Source organism: Indicator indicator, chromosome 1 (genome assembly GCF_027791375.1).
Source record: "Indicator indicator isolate 239-I01 chromosome 1, UM_Iind_1.1, whole genome shotgun sequence".
NCBI classification, from domain to species: Eukaryota; Metazoa; Chordata; class Aves; order Piciformes; family Indicatoridae; genus Indicator; species Indicator indicator.
This window is the reverse complement of record NC_072010.1, coordinates 38,041,139-38,062,087: the sequence shown is the minus strand read 5'-3', so window position 1 is coordinate 38,062,087 and position 20,949 is coordinate 38,041,139. Positions and strand designations below refer to the sequence as shown.

Genomic DNA, 20,949 nt, shown 5'->3' with positions numbered 1-20,949 from the left:
GTAACAGAGAATACAAAGAAGGCACATTTACTAAATGCCTTCTTTTTCTCTGTCTGTATTGCTGGAGACTGTCGTTAGAAGCCCCAGACCCCTGAGGTCCCAGAGGAAGATGTGGCAAAGGAGGAGTTTTCCTTAGTTGATGAGGATTAGATTAGGGAACAGTGAAATAATCTGGATATCCGTAAATCCATGGGTCCTGATGGGATGCACCCAGGGGTGCTGAGGGAGCTGGCAGAGGTCATTGCCAGACCACTCTCCACCATCTCTGGTAAGTGCTGGCAGACAGGAGAGGTGCCTGGGGACTGGAGGAAGGCAAATGTCACTCCAATCTTCAAAAAGGGTAAGAAGGAGGACCCAGGTAACTATAGACCAGCCAGCCTCACTTCCATCCCTGGAAAGGTAATGGAACAACTTATCCTTGATGCTGTCCTTAGGCATATCAAGAACAAGAGGGTCATTAGGAGCAGTCAGCATGGTTTTACCAAAGGGAAGTCATATTTGACCAACCTGATAGCCTCTTATGAGGACATAACCAAATGGATAGATGCTGGTAGAGCAGTGGATGTGGTTTATCTTGATTTCAATAAAGCATTTGACACCATATCCCATCGCAACCTTGCAGCTAAACTGAGGCAGTGTGGTCTGGATGATTGGGTAGTGAGGTGGATTGTGAATTGTTTGAAGGAAAGAAGTCAGAAAGTTGTGGTCAATGGGATGGGGCCTAGTTGGAGGCCTGCACCTAGTGGAGTCCCTCAGGGATCAGTGCTGGGGCCAGTACTATTCAATGTATTCATCAATAACCTGGATGAAGCAACAGAGAGCACTGTCAGCAAGTTTGCTGATGATACCAAACTGGCTGGAGTGGCTGACACACCGGAAGGTTTTGCTGCCATTCAGCCAGACTTAGACAGGCTGGAGAATTGGGCAGGGAGAAATTTAATGAAATTTCACAAGGGCAAATGTAGCATCTTGCACCTGGGAAAGAACAACCCCATGTATCAATATAGGTTGGGGACTGACCTGTTGGCGAACAGTGAGGGGAACAGAGCCCTGGGGGTCCTAGTGGGTGGAAGGTTGATCATGAGCCAGCAATGTGCTCTGGTGGCCAAGAAGGCAAATGCGATTCTGGGATATCTTAGGAGGGGTGTGGTCAGTAGGTCGAGAGAGGTTCTCCTCCCCCTCTACTCTGCTCTGGTGAGGCTGCATCTCAAATATTGCGTCCAGTTGTGGGCTCTTCAGTTCAAGAACAGGGAACTGCTTGAAAGAGTCCATTGCAGAGCTTCAAAGATGATTAAGGGAGTGGAACATCTTCCTTACAAGGAGCGACTGAGTGAGCTGGGTCTCTTTAGCTTGGAGAAGAGGAGACTAAGGTGTGACCTCATTCGTGTTTATAAATACATAAAGGGTGAGTGCCAAGAGGATGGAGCCAGGCTCTTCTTGGTGATGCCCAATGACAGGACAAGGGGCAATGGGTGGAAGTTGAGGCATAGGAAGTTCCATGTAAACATGAGGAATAATTTTTTCACTGTGAGGGTGATGGAACACTGGAACAGGCTGCCCAGGGAGGTTGTGCAGTCTCCCTCTCTGGAGATACTCAAAATTTGCCTGGATGTGTTCCTGTGTGATCTGGTATAGGTGATCCTGCTGTGGCAGTGGGATTGGACTAGGTGATCTCTCGAAGTCCCTTTCAACCCCTAACATTTTGTAATTCTGTGAAATGGCCTCATGTTGCATCACAGCGGGGGTTTAGATTGGATACTAGGAAAAATCTCTTTCCTGAAAGAGTGGTCAAATATTGGAACAAGCTGCCCATGGAGGTGGTGGAGTCACTGTCCCTGTAGGTGTTTAAAAAAAACATGGTTTAATGGTGATGGTGTTAGGTTGACAGCTGGACTTATGATCTTCAAGTCTTTTCCAGCCAAAATGATTCTGATTCATTTTGGAGCAAGGATGTGCTTTCCAACTGACATTTTTTCCCCCTGTCTCTGAGTTTTCTCTGTGTTTATTCTTTTTGTGTTTGATTCTGGGAAACAGCTAATAATCTTAAATATCTGAGTCCTAGTGAGTTTAAATGTGGCTCAGGGCAGAGGAATTTGCATGTTTTGTATGAATCACAAGAAATGGCAAAGGTATTGTCTACAAATTCCTTTTGTGAAAAGGGGGAAAAGTTTAGTAAGAAGAGATTAAGAAACTGAAAATTTAAGATTACTTTGTTTTTAGCTTTCAATGAAAAAATGTTTTATTTCATCATTTGGATGTTAACTTGCTCTCTGTTATGTTAGGTTGTATAGAACATTTGTATTTTATTGCTCCCAGTCTATTTCTTACAAATACAGTATTGCATAATGCTTCTTTGTTTTAATGTTTAAGTAATTTAACAACATTTTGAGTCTAAAATGCAGACTACTTTTGAATATTGGAATTGTATAGGATTATTCCTGGGATGCTAATGAATTTTCTACTGTTAGTAACAAATCCCTATTATATTCAGAAATACCTTGCTTTTTATATAGTCTTTAAGATTGCCATCTTCATAGTTTGTAAACAATCTTCAACAGAGCAGGGACAAGTAGGTATCTAAGGAATTACTTACCTGCAAGATATTTGTGGAAGCAAGCTTGTTTTCTGTATTAGGTGTTCCACTTTCAATTAATAGTTTGTAAGGCTCAAAAAGATAAGAAACCCTGCATATTAATAGAACTTTGTTAAAGACATCTTATGCAGGCAAAAGTGAAATGTGTATTAAAATTCCTTATAATGTTAGGTGGACTACTTTTATAGCAATTGCTGTAAATATATAATTTTGGGTATATAAAGAAACAAGGTTCAGAGTGAAATGTTTTACACATAGCAAATTTGACTGTGTACACGCCTAAACTCTAACTTTTAATTTTCTAGCATTAGTGAAATGATTTGCTCTCAAAAAAAAAAAGGTGAAATCATCTTTAGAAGATTGAGTTTCTTAGAAATAAGAAGTCTAATCAAAGAGATTCTTCTCTATCCTGGTTTATTCAAGGCTTCCTCTTAACTAAAAACTCTATGCTACTGGTGGAATTTCTTATATGGTAAGAAGTTAATCTTATTGAGCAATTTGACTGTCAAAGAATAGATTTGTTTAATCTTTTGGAGATTCAAGGCGGAAAAAGATGTTAAGAGGTCTTTGACTCAGAATCAATGCAAGTAAGTTCTTTTGATCTTAAGTGAAGTGCTTTTTCTGGTAAGGGAAAACAGTGGTTTGTTTTTACTTCCAAAGATGCTGAAATAAGTTGCAAACTATGTTCTGTATCTTCTCCATTTTCTAAGAATAATCATTCAAAATAATTAAGACATAGGATTCTTTGTGTCACAGCGTACTTTCAAGACTGACCTGCTGTCTTCTGTGACTAAAATTACTGGTAGAATGTCTGGTAGATTGAGTTATGCTGTAGTACTTGAGCAAATTTTCCAGATTTGAAATTGTAAATGGCAGGCAGTCAAAAACATGTGAGTTTGAAAATTGGAAATGGCAGTACTTTTTGTCCTACAGCCCTACGAAAGAGTGAGGACATCTAGAGAAAGAGCAATACTCTTGTCTTTTATGCTGTCAGCCGAGAAATGAAGATTTTATACCTGTATATTTCACATCGTAACTCTCCTAACAAATTGTGCTTAGTGATTGCTGTTCTCGGTGTCTTGATAGTCCACATACATATGCGTGTGTGTTTCATCACTGAAGGGAAGGTGGGGAAGGAAAGAAAGAAAACTACTTGGTACTTCTAGTAATGCAGTTTAGGCTGATTCATAACAATTCTGTAATCCTGTGTTTTCATAACATAATATCAGAATTAGTGACACCTCATTTGTGGCAAACAACATATTTCACAATCAGGGCTTTTCTTTCATGCTGTGTTGCCTACTCTTACAATAAAAGTGCAGTGATGTTTGGGTTGAAGTTTTGCTGTTCCTTGTGAAGAAAGTGAAGTTCCAAGCCAATTATTCCTTTATAGTGTTTTGATCTGGATCCTTCAGGTTAATTTTTTTCTCTAGGAGCATCCCAGAGCTTTGCACAGGAATTTGGTGTGGAAATACAGGATAGTATTTTACCAGTTGGCTCAAAAAGTTGTTGTAGATTGATGTGCTTTGTATAGCTGGAGAGGGTATGATATGAATAGAAACAGTAGTGGATCTTGATTCAAGGGCATCAAAGCTGTTTGCCTTAACCCTAATGTGAGAGGATTTTGCATAACTTGATTGATATGCTTTACCTGCTCCGGGTATCACTGTTCTTTATGCTAAACCAGGAATCACAGAGCTAGTGCCAGAAATGTCAAATCCACATAGTATGGCAGCTGTTGATCTGATATATTAGTTTGCATCCAGGCTCATGTACTTCATGTCTAATCTGGTAAGCCCTGTCTCCAAGAGTGAGAAAGAAGGGACAAATCAAGGAAGAAAAGGCTGTGGTGGATGAAGAAACTTTAATTCTTTGCATCTTTTTCTGATATTGTCATGTGCATCTTCCATGGCAAAGCCACTTGTGAATTCTAAGATTTTTCTTATTGTTTTTTTCTAATTACTTCACATAACGTTTCAGCTATAAACTCTTCTTGCTGTTGGTCATGACAGACCAACTTTCATAACTTTCATATGCTGTATAGCCATAGCTATTTGTTCCATCTGTTACCTGATAATTTGGTACAGCTGCTAGTTTTTCTAAATGCTGATGTCCAATAACTGCAGTAAATACTATCTAAGACGTTTATAAAAAATAGAATTTATGCTCATGGTGTTTGTGTACATAACAAAATTTAAGTTGCTAAGCCAATGATGGAGATACTTGATTAAGCCCACTACTTAAGTTATGGTTAGAATCTGAAATAACTGTTCTGCCTTAATGAATTCACACCTTAAGTATTCTGTCCAGTTCTGGGCACCCCAGTTCAAGAGAAGCAGGGAACTACTGGAGAGAGTCCAATGAAGGGCCACAAAGAAGATTAGGGGGCTGGAGTATCTGTTATGAGCAGGGGCTGAGAGACCTCAAGCTATTTAGCCAGAAGACTGAGGAGAGATCTTATTAGTGCTTATAAATACCTGAAGGTTGAGTCAAGACAGTTGGGCCAGACTATTTTTCAGTGATGGCCAGTGATAGTGCAGAGGGCCATGGGCACAAACTGGAACACAGGAAGTTCCACTTTTAAAATAAGGAAAAAATGTCCTGTGAGGGTGATGGAGGACTGGGACAGGCTGCCCAGAGAGGTTGGGGAGTCTCCTTTTCTGGAGCAACTTGATCTAGGCAAATGTGCTTTAACAGTGGGGTTGGACTACACAGGTCTCTTTCATCTCCTACCATTTTGTGGTTCTGTGATCCCTTTTTAGAAAAAGATGATCCTTGGGGTCCCTTCCAAACTGGCATTCTATGATTCTGTGATATGATTTTATGATATGTGGACAGTGTGCCTAGTAACTTTTAACTCTGGAGACCTACATGCAGACTTTTTGCTACAGATATGGACAACAGGAAACATGTAAAGTCAAAAGTCAAGTTTTAGTTTCATTTGATGAAGCTAATCTGTATGTAATAAACAGCCATTGTTAGTCAAGTTGCATAGACACCAACATTCACTGTCCAAATTAGCTCAGTAAAAATCTCATTATACACCATAGGAAGTTGTTCTACAAAAGCCACCTGATATTTTCTGACATTGTACTTGTACTGTTTCATTGCCTGTTTGGTTCTGAGGGCTTCTGTCTGGACATGGAGAAGAAAAGTAAGACCTGGATGATGTAATATTCACTCCTCAGTGTAGGAGACCTGCTAAATAATTTTCCCTACTGACCTTCTGTAACTAAACAAGACCAACCATGCTAGTAGATTCAGTGTCACTTGTTTGTTCCCAGAACATGTACAAAGCATTCCTCAGAAAATATCTATTTTCTGTTGTGGTTTTCTAGGAGTTACCATCTTAAAATGATTAATCACTGTCCTGGTTCAGTTAGGATAGGATAATTTTCTTACAGGAAGTTAGGAGGAGCTTCACCTAGGATAGCCAGTTGAACTAGCTAGGGGGGTATTTGATACCATAAATATCATGCCTGCTATATGAGGGGAGGGCTGGCCTGGGCAGATGTGGTTTTGCATAGCATCAAGTGGGTTGCTTTTTATATCACTTGGTTTTTATATAACTTCATTAGTATTTTTGTTATTGCTGTTGGTTCTTTGCTCTTTATATTCTTCTATTAAGCTCTTATCTCAGTCCATGGTTGTATTTTATTCCTGATTTTTTCCTTCCCATCCCACTGGTGGCTCAGGAGGGGACCTTGTGAAGCAGCTGCATGGGGCTTGGCTGTTGACTAGGTGTAAACCATGACAGTCACCTTCAACCAAACTTTGTTTGGTTAACTAGAAACGGAGTATAAGTAAGCACCACCATTTTGAGAGTTACAATAATAACTTGAAGTAAAATATGATTGAGAATCTATTGTGATGTTTGTTTTTCACATTTAGTTCAAATTCAGCAATATAAAGCAATTTAAAATCTGCTTTTAAATAGGGCTTAAATGAAACTGAATTTATTGGCTGACAAGGCATCCTGCATATGTCAGTTTGTGTTAAACACGATCTCCAGTTGTTAACAGCCTCAGAGATGAATGGCCCTATGAGAATTCCCTTAGCAAGTCCTGTTCCCTCAGTAGTTGATGCCATGGGGTTTTTCCATGAATGTCTCCTTCTCATCTGACTGGCTGTCCTCACTTAGAGAAAGGCATTGAATGAAGGCAGGAGTGAAGCACAACTAGGAAATCCTTTTAGTGATCATGAATGTGGTTACTGCATGCATAGCAGCTCTGTTAGGAGGTGATGTCTTAATAAGCTGTCAAGCCAGCAATAACTAACCCATTGATTCCTGCATTATCAAGTGTGTAAGTTCAGTAGCACTGTTGTCTTTGAAAGAATGGTATAAGTCTCATTTTGTACTGAGTGAAGAACACAAACCCATGTGCTTTCTAGGGACCTGATCAGAAAGTAAGATGAGCCATAAGGTTTGTATTGTGAATCTTTGTATCTTTGATTTTTCAGGTCCATGTGTGCATAAAATCACTTTCTTATTTAATAGGCTCTCAGTAGAATAACAGCCTATGAGAGAAGAACCTAATAAAACTTCACTGTTCATCCTATGATGGTTACTTCATTGGGCTCTTATTGATTCAAAATCTGATAACAAATTTGTAGTTGATCTGAAATCAACTCTGAGGGTGAATGCTGGGTATGTACACTTGTCATTTTATCTCCTTAGTACTATGTATTGTGACTTTCTATATACCTTGAGAATGTCTAGAATACTGTAGTAGTTTCATACAGTCTGGAGATCATTGTGTAATGTTTGATGGAAAGTTTATGGGCTTTGAGCCCATTTGTGACTCTGTGATCTTAACTGTCTTTTCCAGCATGAATGATTCTAGTATTTTAAGTAGCAAAAGTTGTTTCTGTGCTAAGAATACTGGCAAGATGGCTATGAGTGTGTGAGCCCTTTTGGGTAAAATAAATCTTATTTTCTGTATAGGGAAAGAAAATGTAAGGCGGAAAAATGAATCCTGTTATCCAACACAGGCAAAGGCTATAGTAGCTCCATGCAGGTCCAATCAGTAGTGGAGTCTGAGTCTATTCCTGATAGGCACCCACAGAAACACATGCATGCAAAATGTATGTATATACATGGCAGGCCACACAGAGTCACAGCACAACAGGTGCCTTTCTGTTACCTTCTTTGGCTGATAAGGATGAAGATCCAGTAATGGGAATCATACAATGTGAATCTCTCCAGTAGGTGGGTTCACAAGCTCGCTACCTTGTTCCTGATTCCCAGATCCCAGGCTTTCCTGTGGTTGATACCTGGGTCACATGAAACCGTGGGGCTGCGGATTCACTCCAGTTCCTGATAAAGACTTCCTTAGTCATGGAGATACTTGTGTGTATGTGTACAGCTCTTTGGCAGCTGATAGGGCTTCCCTCTGTTAGGCAACTCCCCTTGTAGCCTTGTCATTGGAAACAGACATGCAAACACAGACAAAGATCTTTATCAGTTGTCCAGGATTACCCTCACCCTTGTGGAAGCAAAGTCCCTTGGTGGTCATCCCTTAAACTCTAGTGCACAGACATTTCCCAGTTTACACCTGCTCCACCCCTAAGCCTGTGCTCTCCTTGGCAGCTGTCCAGAACTTCTATATCCCTCCTTTAGACAGCTCTTCCCATGTTCTTGCCCTGACTAGATATCAAGTCCCCTGCTCCCAGGCCACTTCATCTTCTCACTGTCCAACCTGAAACTTGCTAGTGGTCATTCACTCACCACCCTCCCTCATGTGCTGGCACCATGTATGCAACTGAGGTCTAGCTCAAGTTGCTGGTACTTTGTTCACATTGTTCTCTCCAGTTCCTGGTCTGTGGTCCCTCAGACTCATGGTCTGATCCTCTTGCTGACAGGTGGCCCTGCATACACACATGTGCACACAAAATGGAGTGTCACAGAAAAATAGTGTGGGGAAAAAGATTTGATAAGGTAGGGCAGATTGTGCTGATTTGGTACAGGGCATGGCCAGTCGAGTGTACAAACAGGTGAACTGTTTGCATAGAATAGAATCATTAAGGTTGGAAGATACCTCTTAGGTCAAGAAGTCTAGCTGCCAACCCAACATTGCAGTGGCCACTGAACTGTGTCCTGAAGTGCCATGTCTACACGTTTTTGAACGCTCCCAGGGACAGTCACTCTACCACTTCTGTGGGCAGCCTCTTCCAATGCTTGACCATTCTTTCAGTAAATAGATTTTCCTGATACCTAATCTAAACCTCCCCTGGTGCTACTTGAAACTGTTTCCTCTCATTCTATTGCTAAATAATTGGGAAAAGAGACTGACCCCCCCCCCCCCCCCCCCCATCACTACAATCTCCTTTCAGGTAGTTGCATAGAGCAGTGAGGTGTCTCCACTCAACCTCCTCTCCTCCAGAAGAAACAATCCCAGTTCCCTCAGCTGCACCTTATAAGACTTTTCCTGTAGACCCTTCACCAGCTTTGTTGCCCTTCTTTGAACATGCTTGAGCACCATAACGTCTCACACACAACTGTCCTTATTTGTCCCCTTATGCTGTATTGTTTTTTTTTCCCCCATGCTTGTTCCTCTAATCTCTGAGATCCTTCCTTTTCTCAACCTTTTGCTCTTCCCTTAAACATTCCAAATTAAGTCTTACATAGTCCAAAACTCTTTTTTCCCATTATGTCTTACATTCTTAAGGTCTAACACTCTTCTGCCTGAAAGGTGCTCTAGAGAGCTGATTGTGTTGACTCATGGCATGAGTGTCAGACCTGAACTATAGGACAGAGACTTTGCTGGGGTAGCCTTTGGTAGGAGCCTAGATAACACCTTCCCTTTCTGTGAATCAATAATTTGGGTTTCTCACACCTATTGTACCTTTGTTTCATCTGGGCTGGTGGAGATAAGCCTTTGATTGGCTAATAGTTCCTGTGATGAGTCTGGGAGGAGACAGGTGAAACTATTATTAGGGTTTCACCACACTATTGTTTTCCTTTGCTCTTCTGTCTGTGTGCAGATGGTCTTCTCAGCACACAGCCTTTAAGAGACATCCCTTTCCTTTCCTCTCAATCCCACTGCGTGAATCTCCTTTCCTGTTAGCCTTCATACATACAACAGCCCTTGAAGAAAACTTTTGGTGTGCCCTACCTGTGTCACTTGCTTGCTTTCAAGTAATTTCAGTTGCTGTTGTTACTTAAAATATTCATAATAAATTAAATCTGTAGGGAGTTTGAGTATTGTTCTCATGATATCACCTTTGAAATAAGATGGCATTTTCTTGTACTATTAGCTAAAAAAAAAAAGGTGCAGCTTTGACCTTTTTGGCACTGCATGCACTATATTTTTCTACTTGAGGTCATATGAGAACTCCATCATTCTTTTATATTTCTTGTCTGCCTAATGATTATTGAGACAACTTTTTCCTATGTAGATGCTGTAGGCACTGTTGCTGTGTATATACAATAACTTGCTGTGCACCTCAGACCCTGTCAGTAGGGCTTGACTGCCATGCATTTGAAGCTGTAGTTTCACAGTGCTGTGAAACTGCTGTTTTTCATAGAGCTTTGTGATGGAGAAAAGCAGTGGAAGAAATACTACTGTAATTTTTAAACACTATTAGAGTATAAGGGGGCCATATAGAGGTTCTCAGGCTGCTAAGTGTAAAATGCTGATGAAAGCAGTCTTATGCTAACTCGTGTTTACATGTTGATCACGGTTTACTTTTCACTGTGTTCTAGTTCTAACCTTAAGATTTTTGTTTCAGTAGCCTTGCTGGTTTTATCTAGTGGAGAATGCAAAATGGCAGAATAAAGTACCTGGGTTTTTTTCCCTTCCAGAGTTAACCTTTCCATTTAGTTACATTATTGTGCAAATACTTTATATCAAGACCATGAAACAAATTGTTTATTCTTTGGTAAATTTTAATGTTGGCCTTAAAAAGGGAAATATTTGTGCCTTTCAGAAAATTATTGTCCTAAAGCTCTGTTCCTGTGTGGTTCTCTATGTATTTATTGGTAAAATAAATACAAAAAGAAGGCAGACACCTTCAGAAAAGGTCAAAACTGCCTTAAACTGTAGTGATACTTTGTATCAAAGCTAACCAGGTATTTCCCATTGGTTACTAGGATTAAAAATGTTTTTGATTTAACATGGAAGATTACTGAACTATATTTTGCCATTTCCTCCTCTATGCACTTGGATTACCAACAGCGTCAGTGGTGGTTTTCATTACAACCAAGCAATGAAATTTCTATTCTTTCTGTGTAGTGCTTCCTGTGGACCATGAAATTATTTGACTGTATGGAATATTGAGAGGTATTAACTTTTTTTAAGCACTATCAATGTATAATTCAAAAGAAGAATGCGTGTAAAATACCCACACTGTACTGCTGTGCAGGTCTTTTGAATTTCTTTTTTTAATGTATGGACGTATTTTTTTTTTTTTTTTTAGACTGTGTTGTTTTAAATTATTTGAAGTAATTTGTTTGACACATGTTTAAATGTGCTTATTGACCTGGTATCACACTTTATCTTGCATGTTGTGCCTGATCAAATATATTCCTTGAGCGTGCTTCTCTGCTCTGGGACAAATGGTATAGGATTTGATGAATATAAGGAATATGAATGTTATGGCCTAATCTGTAATGTTGCAAAACATCTACCATACAGTGTAACATTCAAGAGGATCTTAAAAACAAAGCATAAACTAAAAATATGGACAAGTGAAATAGCCCTTTTCATGGATGAATGGTGTCTTATCACTGAATTGGTGCTGCCTGTTTGTAGTGGAGCGAGAGTAGCTTCAGGACTGCATGGTGCATTTCACTACAGAGACTGGAGTGGTTTTGCCTGGCCAGAACTGCTGTCACAGCTGCCATGTGGAGCAGGGGAAAGTGAAGGGGGTGCTTTGGGAATATGGACTGTAAGGAAGAGACTGAGATCTTTAGGGAGAGATAGGATAAAGAAAGGAGCATAGAGCACACCTGTCTTAAACCTAATTCAGTAAATTCACTATTGACTGAACCATTGACTGAAATATGTTATTTCAGTTGAAGTGTTTTGTATCTCTTGCTTTAAGTCAGTGTGCAAAAAATCTTCGAATATAATCATAGAATTATAGAATAGTTTTGGTTAGAAAAGATCTCTTAAGATTATTGAGTCTGTCTGTTAACTGAAGAACACCATGGCCATGAAACCATGTCCTGGTGCACCATCTCTACACCTTTCTTGAACACCTACAGGGGTGATGCTCTACCTGGGCAACCTATTCCATGCCTGGCTACTCTTTCAGGAAAGAATTTTTTCCTAATATAAAATCTAAACCTCCCCTGGCACAATTTTTGATAATTTCCTCTCATTCTATAACCTGATACTAGGGAGAAGAAACTTACCCCCACCTCACTACAGCCTCCTTTCAGGTAGCTGTAAAGAGCAATAGACCCTTTACTGTGTTTGTTTCCCCTTTTCTGGACACACTTCAGCAACTCCATGCCTTTCTTGTAGTGAAGGGCCCAAAACTGAACACAGTATTTGAGGTGTGGCCTCATCAGTGCCAAGTACAGAGGCACAATCACTTCCCTACTCCTGCTCACCACACTGTTTCTGATACAGGCCAGAACGTTGTTGGCTTTCTTGAACATGCTGCTGGTTTGTGTTCAGCCAGCTGTCAATAAGCCCTCACAGGTCGCTCTCTGCCAGACAATCCTCCAGCCACTCTGCTGCAAGCCTATATCATTGCTTGGGATTGTGTCACCCAAGTGCAAGATCCGGCACTTGGCCTTGTGAAACCACACGCAATTGATCTTGGCCCTGCTTTGACATCCAATTGACCTGGTTTGCTTCTTGGGCTGCACACTCGATAGTGAGCAGTGGGGCACAGAAAAGCAACTGGTTAATTCATTCTTTGAGATGGTATGCTGCCTTTCATCAGTGCTCTGTGTAAGCCATCGTTTGGGAAGAAAAATCTTGTGTAATAAGATTTTTTTTTTTAAGATTCCAGCTTAGTCATTGCGTTTGCAATCTGCTTTCATCCCTCCCTTTCCCTGCCATGCTTACCATAGCCTTTTGATTAAAAGACAGGAAGGGAGACTGCTGTCTGTTAGAACGTTTTATTTTGCCAATGACTCAATACTTACACTTGTAATGATATTACTCCCTCTTTTGCTTTTGTTGCATTCACTTTGTGTCTTGCCTGTGCAATTATTCCTGTAGAGTGTGCTTTCCTCTTTGCCTGCTGGTGACACTGAAGGGCCCCATCATCCATGCTGAGCTCTTTTATGTTTATGCTGTATTAATTTTCTGCTTTTGCATGTTCTACAACCATCTGTGAGCAGCTTACAATCTACTTCTATGTTCCAAAAAGTGTTCCTTTTCAATTTTGAACAGGAAAAATTAAAGTCTTTTTGTTTTACATCTAAGCCGCTCTTTGTGAATATCTAATAGTCAATTCTTGCTCTGACTCTCTAGTTGTGGAACACTTGTATCCAGGTTTTGCTACTATTTTTCTTTGTTCTCTCTGATCTTAATTCTGCAGATGCTACAATAACTTTACTTGTTATTTAGTTTGGTAACTTTGATGTACAAATTATGTGATATCTCAAGATACTTATCTTCAAGATATATTGAAGCCTCAGAATATTTTTGCATAGCATTTCAAAGATGCAAGTCTATTGATATGGTTGAAATCTTGTCCAAAATCTTTCATGCATCCAGTGCTACCATGACGGTTTTCTGTGCTGACAAGTGTTAATGATTCTGTTCACATCTGTCCAAAACGATCCTACAAAGATAATAAAAATTTAGCATGTCTCATGAGTATGTCATCTGCTGTTGTGTTCTATCAGTCCTTGTGCATACACACAAAATCCAACAAATGAAAGGTCCTGCATCTGAGTCGGGGCAATCCCAAGCACCGATATAGGCTGTGCAGTGACTGGCTTGAGAGCAGCCCTGAAGAAAGGGACTTGGGGGTGCTGGTGGATGAGAAGCTCAATGTGAGGAACCAGTGTACACTTGCAGCTCAGAAAGCCAATCACATCCTGTGCTGCATCAAGAGGTCAAGGGAGGTGATTCTCCCCCTCTAGTCCGCTCTAGTGAGACCCAACTTGGAGTAATGCATCCAGTTCTGGAGCTCCTATTACAAGAAGGATCTAGACGTGCTGGAATGTGTCGAGAGAAGGGCCAGGAGGATGATCAGAGGGCTGGAGCACCTCTCCTATGAGGACTGACTGTGAGAGTTGGGGCTGTTCAGTCTGGAGAAGAGTGGGTTCTGAGGAGACTTTATTGTGACCTTCCAGTATCTTAAGGGGAGCTACAAGAAAGCTGATGAGGGACTTTTTAGGGTGTCAGGTAACGATAGGACTAAGGGGAATGGAACAAAACTAGAAACAGGTAGATTCAGATTGGATGTTAGGAAGAGATTTTTTGCCATGAGGGTGGTGAGACACTGGAACAGGTTGTCCAGGGAGGTGGTAGAAGCCCCATCCCTGGCAGTTTTTAAGGCCAGGCTGGATGTAGCTCTGAGCAACCTGATGTAGTGTGAGGCATCCCTGCTCATGGCAAGGGGGTTGGAACTAGATGATCCTTGAGATCCCTTCCAACCCTAACTATTCTATAGTTCTATAATTTTCATTGTTAGAGCTTTGTTTCATGTTTCACTTAGTATGTCTTTAATGAAAAGTTGATAATTATCTAACCAATGAAAATACCCCACCACCCAGAGTACTTTTCTAAAGAATTTTTTTGGCTCTTAAAAAGTTAAAGTCAGAGGAATTGTCTCAATTTGGTGCTAAGTCCTAAGTTTTACAATAAGTGTATCCTACTTAACTTTAATAAAGAGGGTGATAGTTTTTTGTGGTTCCCTCAAATGAATTTTTATATATTTGGAGCACAAAAAGGCACTAAATTTTGGGTAATGTAATGCAAATAAAAAATAAATACACAAATGTTTTAGTTATGCTAACTCATCTTCTATTAAAACGTAGTTTCTTTATGTATCTCTGTATTTTTATGATATCACAGCTGTTTCAGTGAGGGGGAAAAAGCTTTTAAAATGGTGTCTTTTGGAAAATATACCTGCTTTTTTTAATTTTCTGTGTGTAATGGTTGGAAAGAACTCTTTGGAAACTGGTTTTGTAGGTATCTTTTCCTTCAGACTTTCTGTAAAATTCTCATAGTCTGCATGAGTTCTGTGTAGTGTAATGGGACTTCGATCTGTTGACTCAAGTGCTAAGGCAACTGACCGTTATATGTATCTTTAGGAAAAACCTTTAACGTAAGACAGTAAAATATTAGGCAAGTTACCACAGAAAAACAAGGATGTTCAGGTTCTAAGAACACCCATCTTAATGAGGAATTGGACAGAATTGAAACAGTATATGAAATGTTATACCCTTTCTGTTTTCAGCTGGATAGATTTGCCAGTATAAGAATACCAGGAAGTAAAAAGGAAAGACCTCCTCTGCCACATATGAAGCACTCGCATTCTACAGACTGGTCATCTGCACCTGTGGATGCAGAGGATTTTGCTCCAAAACCTCTGTCGGAAAGAGAAATCATAGCATTGTTTGAAAAAATGATGGTAAGAGTCTTATGCTGATTTCTTTTACTTGAAAAATGACAACATGACTAATTGACAGGTGGAGCCTTCCTTTGTTCCTGTGTTCTGATCTTTACTTGAATTCTCAATATTACTGTTGTGATTTGTAGTTACAAGGGTTTTAAGGTGTTTCTCATGATACGAAGTCTTTGAATTATTTTGACAAGATTTTGCTTCAAATATATTTAAAGTGGAATCTAAACGTTTCTGATTATTAGAATTGACATTATGTAACAGGTTTTGAAGAACAATAAATGGGGAATGCTGCTTGCTTTTGAGATGACCTGAAACTTCTACAAAGGGATTTTATGCCTTCGAATGTCACAGCAGGGTTTGTTCTGAACACTTGCACAATGAAGACTTAACATTCTTGTCTCCAAAGCAGCATTTGTTTGCATATGCAGTCTCGAATTTGCTTCCTTCTTTAGCTGTTGTTATTACTGTGCTACAAAAGAGCAGCCACTTGCTGGAAAGATTGTGTGTCATTGGTAGCACCTCAACAAGTTGAGGATTTTTGTCATGATGATGATGACATTTTGGGCAACTGAAAACTAAACGTGAAATGACCTTGAGAGAAGAGAGTGACTGCCATCTGAAGAGCACAAGAGGGCATTAACAAGGAGCGCGATGCCGAGATTATTTCTTTTTCTGCCTAACAGCAAGTAATGAATAACTCTTGAAACACAAAGGGGCTACCAGTGTCTGAGATGTGGAATAAATTAAATGTACTATGAGTAAATATACCTTTATGGAATTTTTAATTCCTTGTACTCAGTGTTGGTTTAGTTTTGGAGATGCTTTTTTAGAACTGTTTGAGAGCTATGACTGAGAGATAGGATTCAAGATTTTCATAGTTAAGATTATGAAGGGGAAAATTAATTTACTATGTTACCAACTTTTGTATTTGTACTTGTTCTCAGGTACATGGCCTATTTTTCTCACTATACCTTGATGTTTAGCATATGTCTGTTAATACCTTTCACTATGAATGATAGTGAGTTTGTTTTGTTTTGCTTTTTAAGAAAAATTTGAAAGTATACCTCCCTGTCTACACACTCTGCTACATAAATGTAGGTTGCATTTCTCTACCATCCCACAGAGATTCTGATATAGGATAGTATGTGATGGTGAGACTACGTCATAAAAAATGGAAAGCTGTAATAAATGCTCAGAAATGTATTGCTGCATGTGTAAGTAAATAGAAATGTTTATATTCATGCATGCTGAAGAAATTGATTCTGATTTTACAACTATTTTGCAAAAGTATGTAGCAGTGATGATGACATCCTGGCTAATTTGGATGGTATCATAATTTTGTTTGATTACAAAGCACTTAAACTGTCTTTGATAAACTACTTTATCGTTGTTATTTTAGCTATAACATGTAATACAGAAAGGACTGGAATAAATCTAGTTTAGTCACAGTAGATTACATAGCTAATTGTATATTGTCGCCTCTAGTTTGCTGTTCTAATCAAATTAAGTGATTTGGGCTGATGGTGTGATAGACAATTTGAAGTTTGTAGACAGGCTTTTAGAGCTAGTTTTGCATGAAACAAAAACAGTTGATTGCTTAGTAGTAGTGAAGGGGGCAGTTTCTAAACTGAAGTCTCACTGAATGTGTTGTATGACACCTTGGGTTTCCTAGACACAGAGTGCTTCCTTTTCCCAGTCTTTTATGCAGTATTTTTTACTTCATCACAGACACAGTATTTCCTATAAATAAACCTGCCATTGCACCTAGGATTGTGGAATATAGTTTGTACTCATAGTTTTCTTTCCTGCTTAATTACTTTTTAAAAAAAAACCCTGTGATTAGAAGTTTGATATTTTCTGCAGGAAAAACAAACCCTTTTTCTGTGATATATTGCATGCAAGCTACTGAAGATGTGATAACTCCGAGAAGACACTGAGAAAGACCTAGATGTATGTTTTGTGAAACTGAAAATTGAATGTATTGTTTTCAGCATTCTTACATTTCTGTTTATGTATGTTTTAAATACCATTTAAGTATTAAATAAAATACTTGTATTAAATATACATGTATAGTCTATTTTCATTTGAAGTCTGCATCACTATACAATCCTAACTCTGTGGAAAGGAGTCCTGAGCAACAGTGTTCCAAAGATATTTATTGAAATTTGAAGAAAAAAAGAATAATTATGTACTAATGTCAAGCTGGACTTGATTTTAGTCATTTATCATATGGGTTGTTATGTGCATATCTCAATATAGGTATCGCTGGCAATAAGAACAGTCATAAATATGTTGTGTATTTAATAGATGGTAATTCAATTGAATTATTACATAAAATGAGAAATGCCTCTAACAAGGTAAGATAATGAATGAAAGTCTGGAGGGAATACTAATGCTGTAGTATTTTTGGCAATCTGACTTTATTTCAGTCCCCCCACGTTCTTAAGCTAAGGAAATGTGTGTGATAAAGCATAAAGATTTTTGAGGAGTAGTTGGGAATTTAAAGTTGTAGTGTTTTTGTATTCAAAAGAATTTGTAATTGAAAAAGTTATTTAAATTGAAAAAGAGCTTCCTTATCTGTTCTTATTTTAAATGCTTTTTAGTACTTCCCAAATCTTTATGTCCAAAATCATATATTAATGTTAGACTTCGTTGATGAATTGTAAAAGTCTTGGCTATTTATGTAATTGACTGCAGAATGTTTGGCTAGTAAATTATTTAGGTTGAATTGTTGTCTAACTGGTCTAAATTTTTAGATTTCCACCTGACCATTTATTAAGCTTGATTTTGTGATTTTTGGAATACTAAGGATACTTTAAAAATATTTTGATTTTTAAATCTTTGGGGTTTTTTTTTTCAATTTAGTATAGATATTTTAGTCCATGGAACTTTTTTTTTATTATACTAGGTTTCCCATCATTAAATAAATCTTAGTAGTTTTTGGTTTGCTTTCATACAAGAGAAGCTAGAAAATGCAGTAGGCCCTTTCAAGATAGCATTTCCAACATTTGATGTATGAGGCAAGTTCTAAAATATTCAGGAATACGTATGCCCTTATGTACTGCTAGAATTTTGGCTTGGGCATAAGCAAATAATTTCTTTATGATTTTTTTTGATCAAAGCAATGCAGTATTTTGAAGAACAGAACTATGAGAAAAGATTGAAGTATGTGGCCTCATTTCAGCTTGTTTAGACAAAGTAATTTTGCTTTTACCTTCAGATGTAGAAAGTGACACGGATGTGCTAGCTAGCTGCCAAAGACTATCTTGCTATTGCTTGAATGAAAGAACTTTTTTCAACATGCATCCTGTATTTATTTGATACTAAATATCAAATAATAGTGTATATATGCATAGTGTCAAATACACAAATCTGATGCTGTAAATACGCTATATAGTCTAAAATAAATAAAAATACCGATTTAATACTAATTCAACAGATAATAAGTAATAAATTAAATGCATCCTAAACTTTTCCTAGGGAAAGTGAACAGTAACATTTGTCAGGAAAAAAATCTGGACTTAACACAAAATTGCCCTAATTGTACTTTGAAGCAGTTCTTCTTAAAGGGATCAAGCACATTCTGCAATGTCTTGTCACAGCTTGGGTATATTCGAAACTTGGAACGCTTCTAGGAACTGTGCTTGATCCTATCCAGTATGAAAACTAGCGAAGGGCAAGGTAACTTTTAAGTTTTGGTGTAGTATAAGGCTTTGATCTTCAGGGTTCTTTTTCTTAAAATTCTAAGGCCGTGAGTTTGCTTGTTTTTTGTCTTTGATATGACAGATGAAATAGTTTTGATATCAAGATGATTACCTACTGATTTTGTAGCATTTCTCCTGAGAAAGCTGGTGGGGATTCACCTCATGACTCTGAAAATAACTGCAGTAATTCTTGCTAAGCCTAAATGGTTTCTTAATTTTTAAAAAAAACTTACTTTTTAAAAAACGTAATTTTTTTTAGCTCCAGTGTGATGGGAAGTGTCATTTTGGACAGATGTGGAACTGATTGCAATGATCATAGCATTTCTAGCCTTGAACAGTAGAAGCCCTATGTCAGAAATGTCAATGAATAGCTGCTGTGTGGTTCGGAATGTAGCTGATTTTTTTTTTTTTTTCAGTGTGAGTTCCTAGGGAAGTTGGATAAGGATTTTTACAGTTTTGAGTAACTTATGAAAAGTTGTTTGTATAATATATTTCAATTGCTCAAGCTGATATTTTTGTGTTCCTATAATTAAAAGTCAGTCTCTTACAGTTAAACAATTCTGTTACCGGATGATAGTTAACACTTTCTTTTCCTTCCATTGTAGGAAGATATGAATTTAAATGAAGACAAGAAGATGCCATTGAGAGAAAAAGATTTTAATACCAAGAAAGAAATGGTGATGCAATATATTAGTACTGCTTCGAAGTCTGTAAGTAAATTTCTCAGAAGAGCACCAGAAATGACTTAATGTTTAGCTTATTTCCTGTTGGAGAACAAAAATTGGTGCATATATGTTACATTTTTCTTGCTAACTTTCATTTCTCATAAACGCTGCCCTTTAGAAGTGCTTATCTCATTATTTTACAAGCTTCAATGCAAGATAATCACTTGTGCTTGGGGTGCATCTTCTGTATATATTACAAGATTTCTTTTTGGTAAAGGTATGGCTATTGGTGGAGATGGAAAGAATCTGCAGAAAAACTTCTTGGAAAAGCTTCATGTTTTTCTTTTTCTTTGAGGTTTTTCTTGTCGAGCAGAGTTTAAAAAGAATTCCTGAACTGATTAGTGTTCTTCATATTTGTAGTACAGAATTCATGCTGTGCTGTTATTTCATTAGTTAACAACAAAAGCATTGCATATAAACCTAGTTAATGTCCATTTTTTGCTTATAGGGATAATTACTGGGCAGTTTAAGAATGAGAAAAGCTACTTGGTTTTTGCAAAGTGGAGACTGATGCCAGAGCTACATGCTAGGGTGTTCATAGTGTCCTCAAACCTTTTGATGGTTTTACAATTAATATACTTCATTCTTTGACTGTCACTGCTCTGTGTGTGTAGAGGTATCAGTAAAATATGATAACTAAATAGTGAGAAAAGATCTTAAATATTGTAATTTAAATCTTGTTGTCTGCTTTAAATGCTGTACCTCATAAGTGTAGTGCTCCAGCACATCTCATAAGGTGGATGAACTGTCTGGAGATTATTTATCAAAGCTACTAGTCATTCTATAGTATGAAAGTTTCTTAATACTGGAAGAGTAGGAGGCAGTTACATCTTTTGATAGTTCATACTTCTCAAACTTAAAAGAGATAGGTACTAAGCTATATTGTGTTGAGAGAAATATTCTCATTTCCAACTGCTCTGCAGAGTACCAAGCAGGTTTCATTTAAAACAGTTATCAGGATAAAAACTTAAAATGCAGAACCAAAGCTGTGGCTCTAATGAATCACTGAAAATGATCAAAGTGGACTCCACTATAGTTAAAACTTCATCACTGACCTCAGTATCAGGGTTTCTGTTTCATAGAAATGCATAACTCTTTTCTAATATTCACGAAGCACATCTCTTGCTGATACGTCTAGAAAGTGCTCTGGATTTGGTGGGGCTTTACTCAGGTACATGTATATGTGTAAAATACTGTGACTTACCTCTGTATGTCAGAGGTGTTTAGAAGGAATCTATCACTGAACTACTCGAAGTTATTTAAAAGTAACCACAGTACTACTAACATATCTAATAATACTCTTTCATTCACTCACTTTGCTTAAAGACTTCTAAAACAGCTGGCTGAAAGCAGGCTTCTCTATGAGAGTCTATATATGTTTGTAAGT

General features: G+C 38.2%; 1 protein-coding gene across 2 annotated transcripts in view; it reads left to right on the top strand.

Annotated features, from left to right (window-relative positions):
* Positions 1 to 14,971: 14,971 nt before the first annotated feature.
* The window catches only part of DIAPH3 (diaphanous related formin 3), a 202,538-nt gene continuing 196,560 nt past the window's right edge, over positions 14,972 to 20,949 (top strand). The window contains exons 1-2 of one of the 2 annotated variants that reach the window (XM_054399218.1): positions 14,972 to 15,139; positions 19,443 to 19,547. In XM_054399218.1, the coding sequence (XP_054255193.1) occupies positions 15,029 to 15,139; positions 19,443 to 19,547 (216 nt within the window). In that variant the 5' untranslated portion in view covers positions 14,972 to 15,028. The remainder of the gene's footprint in view (positions 15,140 to 19,442; positions 19,548 to 20,949) is intronic. The other variant, XM_054399226.1, reaches the window with a different exon arrangement.